This window comes from Ailuropoda melanoleuca, chromosome 11 (assembly GCF_002007445.2).
Source record: "Ailuropoda melanoleuca isolate Jingjing chromosome 11, ASM200744v2, whole genome shotgun sequence".
NCBI classification, from domain to species: domain Eukaryota; kingdom Metazoa; phylum Chordata; class Mammalia; order Carnivora; family Ursidae; genus Ailuropoda; species Ailuropoda melanoleuca.
Genome location: NC_048228.1, coordinates 71,250,693 through 71,262,502, shown reverse-complemented (window position 1 = coordinate 71,262,502; position 11,810 = coordinate 71,250,693). Strand labels below are relative to the sequence as shown.

Sequence of the window (11,810 nt, the reverse complement as noted above, 5' to 3'; positions counted from 1 at the left end):
AAAAAAAAAAAAAGATTTATTTGTTTGAGGGGCACCTGGGTGGCTCAGTCGGTTAAGCATCTGTCTTAGGCTCAGATCATGATCCCAGGGTCCTGGGATCGAGCCCTGAACCCGGCTCCCTGCTCAGCGGGGAGTCTGCTTCTCCCTCTCCCTCTGCCCCTCCCTCTCAGCTCGTGCTCTCTCTTTCTTTCTCTCTCTCCCAAATAAATAAAATATTTAAGATAAAAAAACGAAATAAAAGATTTATTTGAGAGAGAGAGACAGAAAAGTGCACACGTGCAAGAGCAGGGGGGAGAGCAAAGAGAGAATCACAGGCCGACTCCCAGCTGAACACAGAGACCAATGAGGGTGGGGGGCTGGATCTCAGGACCCTGAGATCATGACCTGAACCAAAACCAAGAGTTGGATACTTAACCGACAAAGTCACCCAGGTGCGCCTAAAGATCATTTTAATACTACCACTCTGATATACTATATGTTGGAGAAATTCCCTCTAAATTTATATATATTTATATATTTACTAGAATATGAGTGTGTGTGTTGATAGCTTTTTAACTTGTTTTATCACTTAAGATTTTATCACAGGAATTTCTTCCTTATTATTCCTCTAAATAGGTCTTGGGACTCTTTCAGGAACCTGAGAAAAGTCAAGGACTCGCTTTTCCAGGAAAAAAATATGTACATATCCAGAAAAGTTCATAGCTCATTTCAGGAGGTGCTGGGATTCATCAGTGAAGTCCAGAATAAGAACTGTGGTTATAAACACGATGCTGGGCATCTGTGCAGCAGTCCCCTGTGTTGGTGCACTCGCTTGTTTAACCACACCGCATCAGGCTTCGGAGAGCAGACTTTGGGATCCACAAGTGTGGGTTCCAATCCTGACTCTCTCCCTGCTAGGAAGTGACCTGGCAAATTTCTAACCTGATTAAGCCTATTGTAAGAGTTAAAGGAGATGGACCATGTAAAGGCTTAGAAGATTCTCTGTATACAGTAAGCACTCAGTGTAGCGCTCACTTTAAAGAAAATGTTCTTGGGGTGCCTGGGTGGCTCAGTCGGTTAAGCATTTGCCCTTGGCTCAGGTCATGATCCCAGGATTGTGGGATCGAGTCCCACATCCGGCTCCCTGCTCAGTGGGGAGTCTGCTCCTCCCTTTCCCCTGCAGGCCACTCCCCCAGCTTGTGCTCTCTGTCAAATAAATAAAATCTTTGGGGAAAAAAGTTCCTATTGTTTCCATATATATATATATATATATNAGGGACAGAGGGAGAAGGAGACTCCCCGCTGAGCAGGGAGCCTGACAGGGGCTCGATCCTGGGACCTTGGGATCATGACCTGAGCCTAAGGCAGATGCTTAACCAACTGAGACCCCCAGATGCCCCTAGTTGCTTTAATTTCTTTGGTTACTTAGTGTAATTTTTTTTTTTTTGTAAGTATACTGGTGATTTGCATTCCTTTCTGTCATCTGTGTGTCTATTCATATCATTTGCCTTTTTTCCTATTGTGTAGTTTGTTCTCATTAATTGGTAAAACCCATTTCATAAATTAATGACATTAGTTCTTTATTTTAGGTATGTTTCAAATATTTTTTTTCATTTTGTAATTTGCATTTAATTTTTTTCAAGGCCGTTTTTACTGCTGTGTTTAAAACCTTTATGTGGCTGTATCTAGTGAGCTTCCCATTAGGATTTCTTCTGTTGCTTTTTTGCTTAGGGTGATTTTCCTTATCCAAAGATGAGATAAATATTAGCCAATATTTTTCTCCAATATTTTTTTTGCATCATCATTACTATTATAGTTAACCCTTTATTTTTTTAAAGATTTTATTAATTTTGAGAGCGTGAGTGAGAGAGAGAGCAGGAGCAGAGGGGAGGGGCAGAGGGAGAGGGAGAAGCAGACTCCCCACTGAGCAGGGAGCCTGATGCGGGGCTTGATCCCAGGACCCTGAGACCATGACCTGAGCCCAAGGCAGACACTTAACCCACTGAGCCACCCAGGCACCCTAGAGTTAACCCTTTAATCTATGTGGGATTATTTTTGGTGTGTGGTGTGCAACAAGGTTCTAAATTTATTCTCTCCTCCCCCACCCTCTATAACATATTTTCCAAGTGCTGTGTTATTGTCTCTCCCTTCTATGCATTCCCTCTCCTCTGGGTGGGCCACACCCTCCATGGTGGCAGCGAGAGTAAGAGGAAGGTAATTGCAGAGGCTAATTGACCCATGCCACTACCACACCTGGATTATGACCTCTGTTTTCTACTCCTGGGGTTGTCTTCTAAATAGTGAAGGAGATCAGAAAGAAGAGGGGAGGCAGGAACATCTGCTTTCTTTCCATCGACAATAACCACATCAGCAGGGAGACGACAGGTCTGCAGGCCCCAAGCAGCCCCCAAAGGGCAGGTTTACTGTGAGCCTGCTGATTGACAAAAGAGGCCCATCGCTTTCTGCTTTTTGCTCTTCACCCATTGTATTAATCACCTCCCCAATCCCTCCCCAAACCAACAGAGGAGCTAGTTGGATGAGTTGGTCTGCCTCTAATTACTGCTTATTGAATTTGATTGTGGATTTTAATATCATTAACACGAGGAGGGGCAATGGGGGCGGTGTCTGCAGAGTGAGGCTTCCCCTCACCCTCTGCCGTCTGTGTTCTGGGCTTATCTCATCCTGTGGTTGGAAGAAAGTAAAGGTTCAGCAGGGCCTCCTCCTTGTCTTGTCCTTCCCGGCTCCCCAGGATAGACCTGTCTAATGAAAGTATCTGGGGAGCTTGTTCCTTGTATATCTGAGTATCTTTGTTTTGCTTACATAAGCCTAAAGGAAAACGGATTAGTTTTGGTCACATTCCACTTCCTTCAAAGCTCAATAGAAGTCACTGCATGGTTTTCTTGGGTTTAGTGTTTTGGGAAAGTATGATGGCACATTATTTTCCTAAATGCTTGCAGCAGCTCTGCCCCCATGGAATCTATGGTCTAATGGAGAAAAAAAATTATGATTATGAATGCAGTATGCTGTGAATTTAATCTTATTTTTCATAGTCTCTGTCATTTTCATGAGATTTGGGGAGGAGAAAAGATGAAACACAGGAGCTCAGTCCACCACTGGGAAATGGAAGTCACCCATTCGCCTCTAGTGTCAGAAAAGGGGGGAAAGAGACGCCTGGGTGGCTCAGTTGGTTAAGCGTCTGCCTTCAGCTCAGGACATGATCCCAGGGTTCTGGGCTCCTTGCTCAGCGGGGAGCCTGCTTCTCCCTCTGCCTGCCACTCCTTCTGCTTGTGCTTAGTCTCTCTCTCTCTGACAAATATAATAAAAATGTTTAAAAAAAAAAGTGGGGGGAGGACAAGCCCCCGGGAGGAAGAATTCACTCTAGGGTCTTGGCTCCCCTCAAACTAACCCTGAGCTAAGACATCTGCCTAGAAAATCCTCCTGTTGGCTTTCACAACTCACCGGCTGTGGCTTCATGACAGATAGATGCCTTCTCAAATGGTTCCACCTCCTTGGTGTGCAGAGAGGTCCCTCTCCTTTGTAGATGCCTCGGAGGACTGACTGAAAGTTGTTGAGTCAACAGTGCCGTGAACTCTGAATTTGGTTTGTTTGGGGATAAACCTGTCTGAAGCAGTGAATCCCACCACTTTATTTCTTTTCAGTCCTTTAATCCTAATGCCAGGGCTGTACTTGTAACACTTCCTAAATTTATGGCCGCTGACAAACATCCTCTCCCCATCTAACAATTTCCAAAACACATTTTTCACGGAGCCTTTCCTTAGCAGAGCTCTTCACTGACCTCTCTAACGACGCACCACGGTGCCCATTCAGCCAGGTACTGCCTGTGGGTCTGGCTGGTGCGGCTGCGGTTTCCCTGTGCCTTGGATCCCCATGTGTAAGAACTGAGTTAACAGCATCTCTCAAGGCTCCGCGGTGAGAATCAAATGAAATAATGCCCACGCACCTGCCAAACCCACCGGTATTATTTAAAAACTGTTAACAAATTATTTATTTGACGTAAAATTTATTTTAAAAAATTAAAAAGCCTGTTAGCAAATTAAAGGCAGATACTGTGTCTCGCTACCAGAGAACCGCTCGTGCTAAGTCAGGGACCCCTCTCGATGTTCAGGGTCGCAGGCTATTTGAACAGTGTATGCACTTTCTGTGCGTGCTTGGATAAGCTCGCTCGCTCTCTCCCTTCCCCTCTCTCTCCCTCCAGATTTCATTATGAAAGAAGCAGAGCCCATCAGAGAACTTGATCGGCAGCCAGGCACGGTTTTTCCTCTTCTTGTCCTTTGTCAGGTCTTTGTTCCGCCCCTGGCTACACTCTCACAGAACCACTTACTGGTGATTAAAAGGAGGGCCTCGGCGGCGGGGCGGGGCCTGCCCGGCGCGGGGGCGCAGTGATTGGGTTCACCCCGGGGGGCTGCGCTCTCGGTGCGGCCCGCGGAGGACCACCCCACCCCCCAGCCCTCACGCCGCTCCCGACGCCGCGGAGACGTCAGCGCCGCGCAGCCGGGGCTGGGGACCGAGCTTCGTCTGCCGCTGCGGACCGACGAACCGACGGACCCGCGGGCGGACGGCGGCGGCGACCGCGGGACGGGGAGCGGCGCGCAGGGACAGGGAACAGCAGACCCGCAGCCTCCGGCCTCCGCGCCATGGACGGCCCCGACAACGCGACGCTGCTCTTCGCCCCGTCCTCGCTGCAGCCTGACAACTACACGCTGTCGCCCAATGCCAGCAGCCTGCGCCCCGGCTCGGACCTGCCCGTCGCCCCTACCTCCAGCGCCGGCCCCAGCCCCGGGCTCAGTCTCGCGCCCAGCCCGAGCGTCGGTTTCAGCCCCGGCCCCACGCCCACCCCCGAGCCGACGGCCGGCGGCTCGGCGGGCGGCCCGGCCAGCCTGGGCCCGTCCCTGTTCCCCCACCCCTGGGCGCACCCCCAGACCCCGTTCTGGGACACGCCGCTGAACCACGGGCTGAACGTGTTCGTGGGCGCCGCCCTGTGCATCACCATGCTGGGCCTAGGCTGCACCGTGGACGTGAACCACTTCGGGGAGCACGTCCGCCGGCCCGTGGGCGCGCTGCTGGCCGCGCTCTGCCAGTTCGGCTTGCTGCCGCTGCTCGCCTTCCTGCTGGCCCTGGCCTTCTCGCTCAACGAGGTGGCCGCCGTGGCGGTGCTCCTGTGCGGCTGCTGTCCCGGTGGGAATCTCTCCAACCTCATGTCCCTGCTGGTTGACGGCGACATGAACCTCAGGTACGGAGCTGCCTGATCCTTGGGCATCTCTCCCGTTCCAAGCAGTCGCGCTTAGCCGTGGGTTCGAGATGGAGGAGAAAGGAAGGAGAGGCGGCTGGAGAGAGAGGCGTGAAAGAGGGAAGAAGACAGTGGAGGGAGAGGTTGACGCCCGGGCTTTAGAAGTGAAGGCAGATGTGAAGAGGTAGTGCTGTAGGGGGAAAGATCTAGACGGGGACAGAGCTGCTCTGACGGCCCTCTGACCATCCTCCCCAGGGTTGGGCTATCAGCGGAGGTCTTTGGCCTCTGAAAGACAAAGGGATCTGGGAAGCCTGAAGCTAGGTCTCGCCGGAAATGCAAAACAAAATAGGGCTCTTGGCCCCAATAAAGAAAGTGATCTCATAAAGAGGACAATATAATTGAGTTCAGTCCAACAAGTCATGTTCAGCAGCTTTACCATGTCTAACAGGGTCCTTTGGAGGATTAAAAAAGAAAGAAAGATGTTCCTTGCCCTCAGACTCATGCAGACTGTAGCAAGCTCAGTAGGCTTTATAAAGCTCGGGCAACAGCCCTCAGATTCCCCGCCCCCCATCCTGGGGTTCATGTTTCAGTTGGGCTTAGAGGTGCTGTTCTCTTGGCACTCTCCTCGGATGAAGTGGGTTCTCCCCACACTTCAGGCTCCAGACTTGCAGTCTCTTTCTCCTCTACCCAATGTGCAGGAGAGAGTTACCCAACGTGCAAGGGAGACTCTTGGCGCAGAGCCCATTCTGAATTCCGTCCATTCCCTTTTCTGCAGCATCATCATGACCATCTCCTCTACGCTTCTGGCCCTAGTCTTGATGCCCCTGTGCCTGTGGCTGTATAGCCGGGCGTGGATCGACACCCCCCTGGTGCAGTTACTACCGCTGGGGGCAGTGACCCTGACCCTCTGCAGCACTCTCATCCCCATTGGCTTGGGGGTCTTCATTCGGTACAAATACAACCGGGTGGCGGACTACATTGTGAAGGTAAGGTCACTCTTCCTTTTATGTACTTTATGTATTTACAGAGTCCTTGGTCTCTGACCCCTGGCCGAAATACTAAGAAGTTTGGGAAAGAGGGATAAGGAAGAAACCTTGGCAGCCCTTGCATGGATAAACTTTAAAAAAAAAAGTTTGTGCCACAAAGATAACTTCTATCTTTTGGAATTTCAAAACTCATAGCTTTAATTAAGACATAGCTTAATTAAAAACAGCATAACGGAACTATTAGTATTAACGGGAGGAAACATATCATGGGGAAAGAGATTTCAGTGCCATTAATTGGCAACATATTTTCCACTAACAAATCGTGCGGTACTAAAAATCAAAGCAGGTGAAATAAAATTATATGAATTGAATTTGTCCAGTAAGTGGAACTCTAATTCTGAGAAACTCTGTAGAAGTTTCCTTTAAAATGTTTTATTACTTTTCTAAAAATAAGTTGACACTAATAAGACCAAAAGTAATTTAAAAATCACATTGAGGCAATAGAATACACAAAATATTGGCTTTAAAGCACAAAATAAGATTGGTTACTGGATAAATAATGAGGAATATATTACCATTAGTCAATCTGTGTGTTTTTCCTTCCCCATTGCAGTATTGCATATGGTTTCTAAACCAGTGAAAGGATGAGAATTCCTATTATTTTGTGTACTATTTCCACTATTGCTTTATTAAAAAAAAAAAAACACAACAACTGATGCTTTTGGAGGAGTAGAAATTTTGTAGTAGTGGACTGGAGAAAAAATTAAATATTTGTCAACTAAGCTTTCTTTGAAAACTCAAAAATATTAAGTAAGAGTAAACCTTGAATAGGACTCTCATTTTAGGAAGTTACTCAAAATACATAAGTAATTACTGTTAATGCACAGGCAAATTCATTTAAGTGAAAAGAGTTTCTCCAATATTTCAGTTATGTAGATTTAAAAAGACATAATCTTTTGTGTTTTACTTAATTAATTAAATAAGTTAATTTTAAATAAATAATAAATGAATCTAAAATCTGATTATTCAGAGAAGCTAACTTGTATTAATATGAGAAATAAAGTGTTCTTTTATACACATATATCCAGTCTTGAGTAAAAAAAATGTGCTCTATAATAAACATATATATTTTGAATGTAACAAATTTATATATACATGTAAATATACATATATTTATATATTACATATGTAATATACCTACAAATAATCTTGAAATGCATTAAGCACTTATTAAGCTTAATCATTAAGCTAATACTATTAAGCTAATACTATAAAACCTTAGGAAACTAAGAGAAAGTCAATCAAATAAGCTATTCCCATACTGAAAACAGATAAATATATTTAAGTAATAGTTCAATAAGATTGGCTAATTTTGAATTTAAGGTGAACCTATTCCTACCCCTTAACCAGAACACTCATAAAGCATGCTTTATAACACTTAATATAAGAAAAGCTTCAGGGGTGCCTGGCTGGCTCAGTCAGTAGAGCAGGCAATTCTTGATTTCTGGGTCATGAGTTCGAGCCCGATGTTGGGTGTAGAGTACCTAAAAAAAGTTTTGATTTCTAATAGTTTGGTTTCTGCCCGTTGTACCTTTGTAGCATGGGTACTTTATATTGTAATTACAGCACCCTCTAGCATAGAGTTTTTTACTAGCCCAGATAAATTTTAACTAATTTTTAAAAGAGTATAAAGTATATGCCAATCCCACAGACTCCAAAGGGGTTTCCCCCAGATAGCTAGCAAACCAGAAGCAACACTTAAACTCTCCTTCTGGATCTCTGGTTTCCTTCACAGACACTTCCCACCCCCCAACCCTATTAAAAAATTTTTTTAAATAATAAAAAAAAAAAACCCTAGCTAACTACTAACATGAGGGAGAACTAGGAGAGGAGTTCTTAGGTTTCCACCTTACTATTTTCATAGCTTGTCTTACTTGAATGAGTGAAATGTACCAGTCAGACATCAAGACAGTGCAGTGTCTTATACAGAGTCAGTTGTACTTTATCTTAAATCCATCTATTATATGTAAGAATTTTTAGGCATCATTAGAGATTTCCAGGTGGGGGGTTTCTCATGAACAGGTGAAAAAGAGAAACAGTGTTCAGAATTACAGAGAATTCCTCACATCCTCTGTTTACATTTTTCACTTCATAATCCAAGAGCTGGTAGTTGTTTCAATATTGCTATTATTTCTCTGAAATATGAAGTTTTTTGAAGTTTGAAAATATCACATATGTTTCATAAATTTTAATAGCTTTTTATCTCACGTGTAAAACCAGAATTAATTTCTTATGGAAAACAGGGGGTCCTGTTCAGGGAAGGTAATGTTCATTTGCCCACTCTGTTTACCAGACCATCCCTGGTGTGTTGGACTCCACTCTGACTGCTGTTTTTAAGAGGTACACTCACAAATTAAACACATGTTCAGAACAGTCAGGACTCCCACGACAGAGTTTTATGAAAGTCTGGAGACAATTTGCCTGAAGAAGAGTAGCCTTCCCCTCCTGTTTTTGTTTTTTTGTTTTAGAGAGAGAGAGAAAGAGAAAAAGAGGGGGTGGGCAGAGAGGGAGGGAGAATCCCAAGCAGGCACCAAGCTCATCGAGGAGCCCGTTGCTGGGCTTGATCCCTGAGAGCGTGACCTGAGCTGAAATCAAGAGTCGGTGCTCAACTGACTGAGCCACCAGGCCCCTCTGCCCTCCTGTTTTTTATTTTTTATTTATTTCTTAAAGATTTTATTTATTTAAGAGAGAGCAGGAGAGGGAATGACGAGCAGAGGGTACGGGCAGTGGGAGAAGCAGTCTTCCCATGACCAAGGAGCCCGATGTGGGACTTGCTCCCAGAATCCTGGGATCATGACCTGAGCTGAAGGAGGTGCTTAACCGACTGAGCCACTCAGGCACCCCTCCCCTCCTGTTTTTTAAACAAGAGTCTGGTCTATGCTGGTCCTGAGGGGTCTATCCAAGATAATGGCTAGTTGTTAGGGAAGGCAGATTGTCACTCATGGTAAGGACAGGCCTCCCCACAATTAGAACTGTCCAGCAAGGACCCACATTCATCCTGAAGAGGTGATCTATCCATCCTCAGGAGAACTTTATCAAAGACAGCTTATGGCAAAGATCTCCATTATGTGAGAGGTGAGACTTCTTCCAAGAGCCTAGGATTCGCTTGCCTGAATTCCTTTTCAACTATCCTGTTTTTGATGGTTTGTCTATTCATTTTCTATTACTAGGTTTCCCTGTGGTCTCTGCTAGTGACGCTGGTGGTCCTTTTCATAATGACTGGCACTATGTTAGGACCTGAACTGCTGTCGAGCATTCCTGCAAGTGTTTACATGATAGCAATTTTTATGCCTTTGGCAGGCTATGCCTCAGGCTACGGCTTAGCTACTCTCTTCCATCTTCCACCCAACTGCAAGAGGACTGTCTGCCTGGAAACGGGTAGTCAGAATGTGCAGCTCTGTACTGCCATTCTGAAACTGGCCTTCCCACCACAATTCATAGGAAGTATGTACATGTTTCCCTTGCTTTATGCCCTTTTCCAGTCTGCAGAAGCAGGGGTTTTGGTTTTAATATATAAAGTGTACGGAAGCAAAATATTGCATAAGCGAGATCCTCTAGAAGAAGATGAAGATACAGATATTTCTTATCAGAAACTAAAAGAGGAGATGGCAGACGCTTCCTATGGCACAGTGAGAGCTGATAATTTAATTGTGATGGAAACCACTCAGACTTCTCTCTAAACATGGAGATACAGAGGAGCTTCTGTCCTGATGAAATATTATTTCATAGTTATGGTCTGTGGTAGTGAATGTGGTTTACATAAAGGATAACAAATGGTTCACATTACCACACGTGTCACAATTATGATCTTCCCATTGTAAGGTTGCATTGGTGTGTTAACCAAGCGTTTTCACAAATTACAAATCAATGTCATAATATAACTTGCACCTGGGACTGCTAAAGTAAAGCCTGAACATGTTAAATGTGCTCTTTGGTTTTTATCATTACCAGTACCTATGACTATTTCAAATATGTAAACTCTTAGAAAACAGGGTCTTGGAAATGTAGCATTTTGGTGCACTATCTTATATGAGTAAAAACAAGCTTTTATTTTATTTTTTTTTGGTAAAGCATAATTTGTAAAGCAATTTGTAAAGCATAATTGAGTTTAATGTAATTGTTGTAAAAAACAAAGTGCTTGCTCAATTTATGAATATCTGATAGTGTTGAATTTTGACCTGTATTAAAAAAAAATCCCCAAACAGGCCAACTAAACAATGAAATACAGTATTTTATTGTGAAACCTGTATCAAATCAACACAAAAAAATACATTAATATATATCTGGTATCTATTAGTAATGAACAGCTAACATTTTTCCAGGGAACAAGGCATCTTCTTCTCAGTTGGGGACTGATTTGGTTTCTGCATTTATGTAGACGCATGGCAAATCAATTATCTTTTGGAGGGATAATTTGGTTAGGACAATTTGTAGTACTGTCCACCACAATAGACATCAGTACCTCGCGGCACTCACTTGAGGTGAGGGGTTGGGGGGAGGGGAGGACGTGCTCCAGGGGAGAAAACAATTAGCCTGGGTGTGGATGCCTTGGAGTGCTTTCCCTTTGGGGTTCCCGAAAGGGTGCCAGGGGTAGACTTTTCAGAGCAGTTCTGAGATAATTAAACTGAGATCATAGGTAACAGACCCAAAGCACGTCCCCCAAACTTTTGCATTTTTGACCACTAGCCAGGCAGAGGCACCCAGCTTCGCCTCAGCTTCTCGGGCCGCGCAGACACCTGGAATAATCGAGGCATGGGGACCACCTGGCTCAGCTAATCCCGGTGATTGCGCTCCTTTGTTGGTATCCTCCTCACCTCTGGCGAGCTCACTTACAAATCAGTTCTTGCATCCCGAAGAAAACAACCTTCCCGATCACCTACGGGTATTTGTGCCGACCTGCAGGTGTGGAAAAGTCCCGCACAGAGAAGGTCAGGGACAGGCCACCCAGGCGGGCACTCCGGGCCCCGAGCCGGTGACGCGCAGCGCCGGGAGCCGCGGTGGGGTCGGCGGCCGGCTGCCTCCGCAGGGCTGCCTATTTAGGGCAGGGCGGCTGCAGGAGCGCCCGGGGCTGCGCTTATGGCTGCCCTGGGGGATGAGGTGCTGGACGGTTACATGTATCCGGCGTGCGTCCCCTACTCGTACCCGTACCCCTACCCGCCGGCCGCCAAGAGCAAGGGCGAGGCGGGCGGGGGTGGCTGGCGGCACCGTGGCGGGGGCTACGCTCCCGCGTCCTCCTCCTCGTCGTCCTCCTCTGCCGGGGCGGCCGTGTCGTCTTTCCCGGGCTGCGGGCAGCTGACGGCCGCCGAGTACTTCGACAGCTACCAGCGGGCGCAGCTCATGGCCCTCCTGTCGCAGGTGAGCCCGGGCCTGGGCCCGCGGCCCCGCAGGGCCAGCAGCCGGGACGTGGCGGTGCAGGTGAACCCGCGCCGCGACGCCTCGGTGCAGTGCTCGCTGGGGCGGCGCACGCTGCTGCGCCGGGTCCGCGACTCCGCTCCCCTGGCCGGCCCTGGCCTCGAGGGAGCGGCGGGTGCGGGCGG

The 11,810-nt window shown here is 46.6% G+C and overlaps 2 protein-coding genes across 2 annotated transcripts in view; both read left to right on the top strand.

Annotated features, from left to right (window-relative positions):
• Positions 1–4,467: 4,467 nt before the first annotated feature.
• On the top strand, positions 4,468–10,664 carry SLC10A4 (solute carrier family 10 member 4). Its single transcript, XM_019797249.2, has 3 exons — positions 4,468–5,230; positions 6,003–6,213; positions 9,444–10,664. Exons 1-3 carry the CDS (start codon positions 4,635–4,637, stop codon positions 9,951–9,953), a joined length of 1,317 nt encoding a protein of 438 aa, XP_019652808.2. The 5' UTR covers positions 4,468–4,634; the 3' UTR covers positions 9,954–10,664.
• A 685-nt stretch (positions 10,665–11,349) lies between these two features.
• The window catches only part of ZAR1 (zygote arrest 1), a 3,984-nt gene continuing 3,523 nt past the window's right edge, over positions 11,350–11,810 (top strand). Inside the window, exon 1 of the mRNA XM_034670951.1 lies at positions 11,350–11,800. Coding sequence (XP_034526842.1) covers positions 11,350–11,800 — 451 coding nt within the window. The remainder of the gene's footprint in view (positions 11,801–11,810) is intronic.

Coding starts and splice junctions, on each gene's coding strand:
- SLC10A4 (XM_019797249.2), top strand. CDS start 4,635: ATGGACGGCCCCGACAACGCGACGCTGCTCTTCGCCCCGTCCTCGCTG. Junction 5,231..6,002: donor GACGGCGACATGAACCTCAG/GTACGGAGCTGC, acceptor CCTTTTCTGCAG/CATCATCATGACCATCTCCT. Junction 6,214..9,443: donor TGGCGGACTACATTGTGAAG/GTAAGGTCACTC, acceptor TTCTATTACTAG/GTTTCCCTGTGGTCTCTGCT.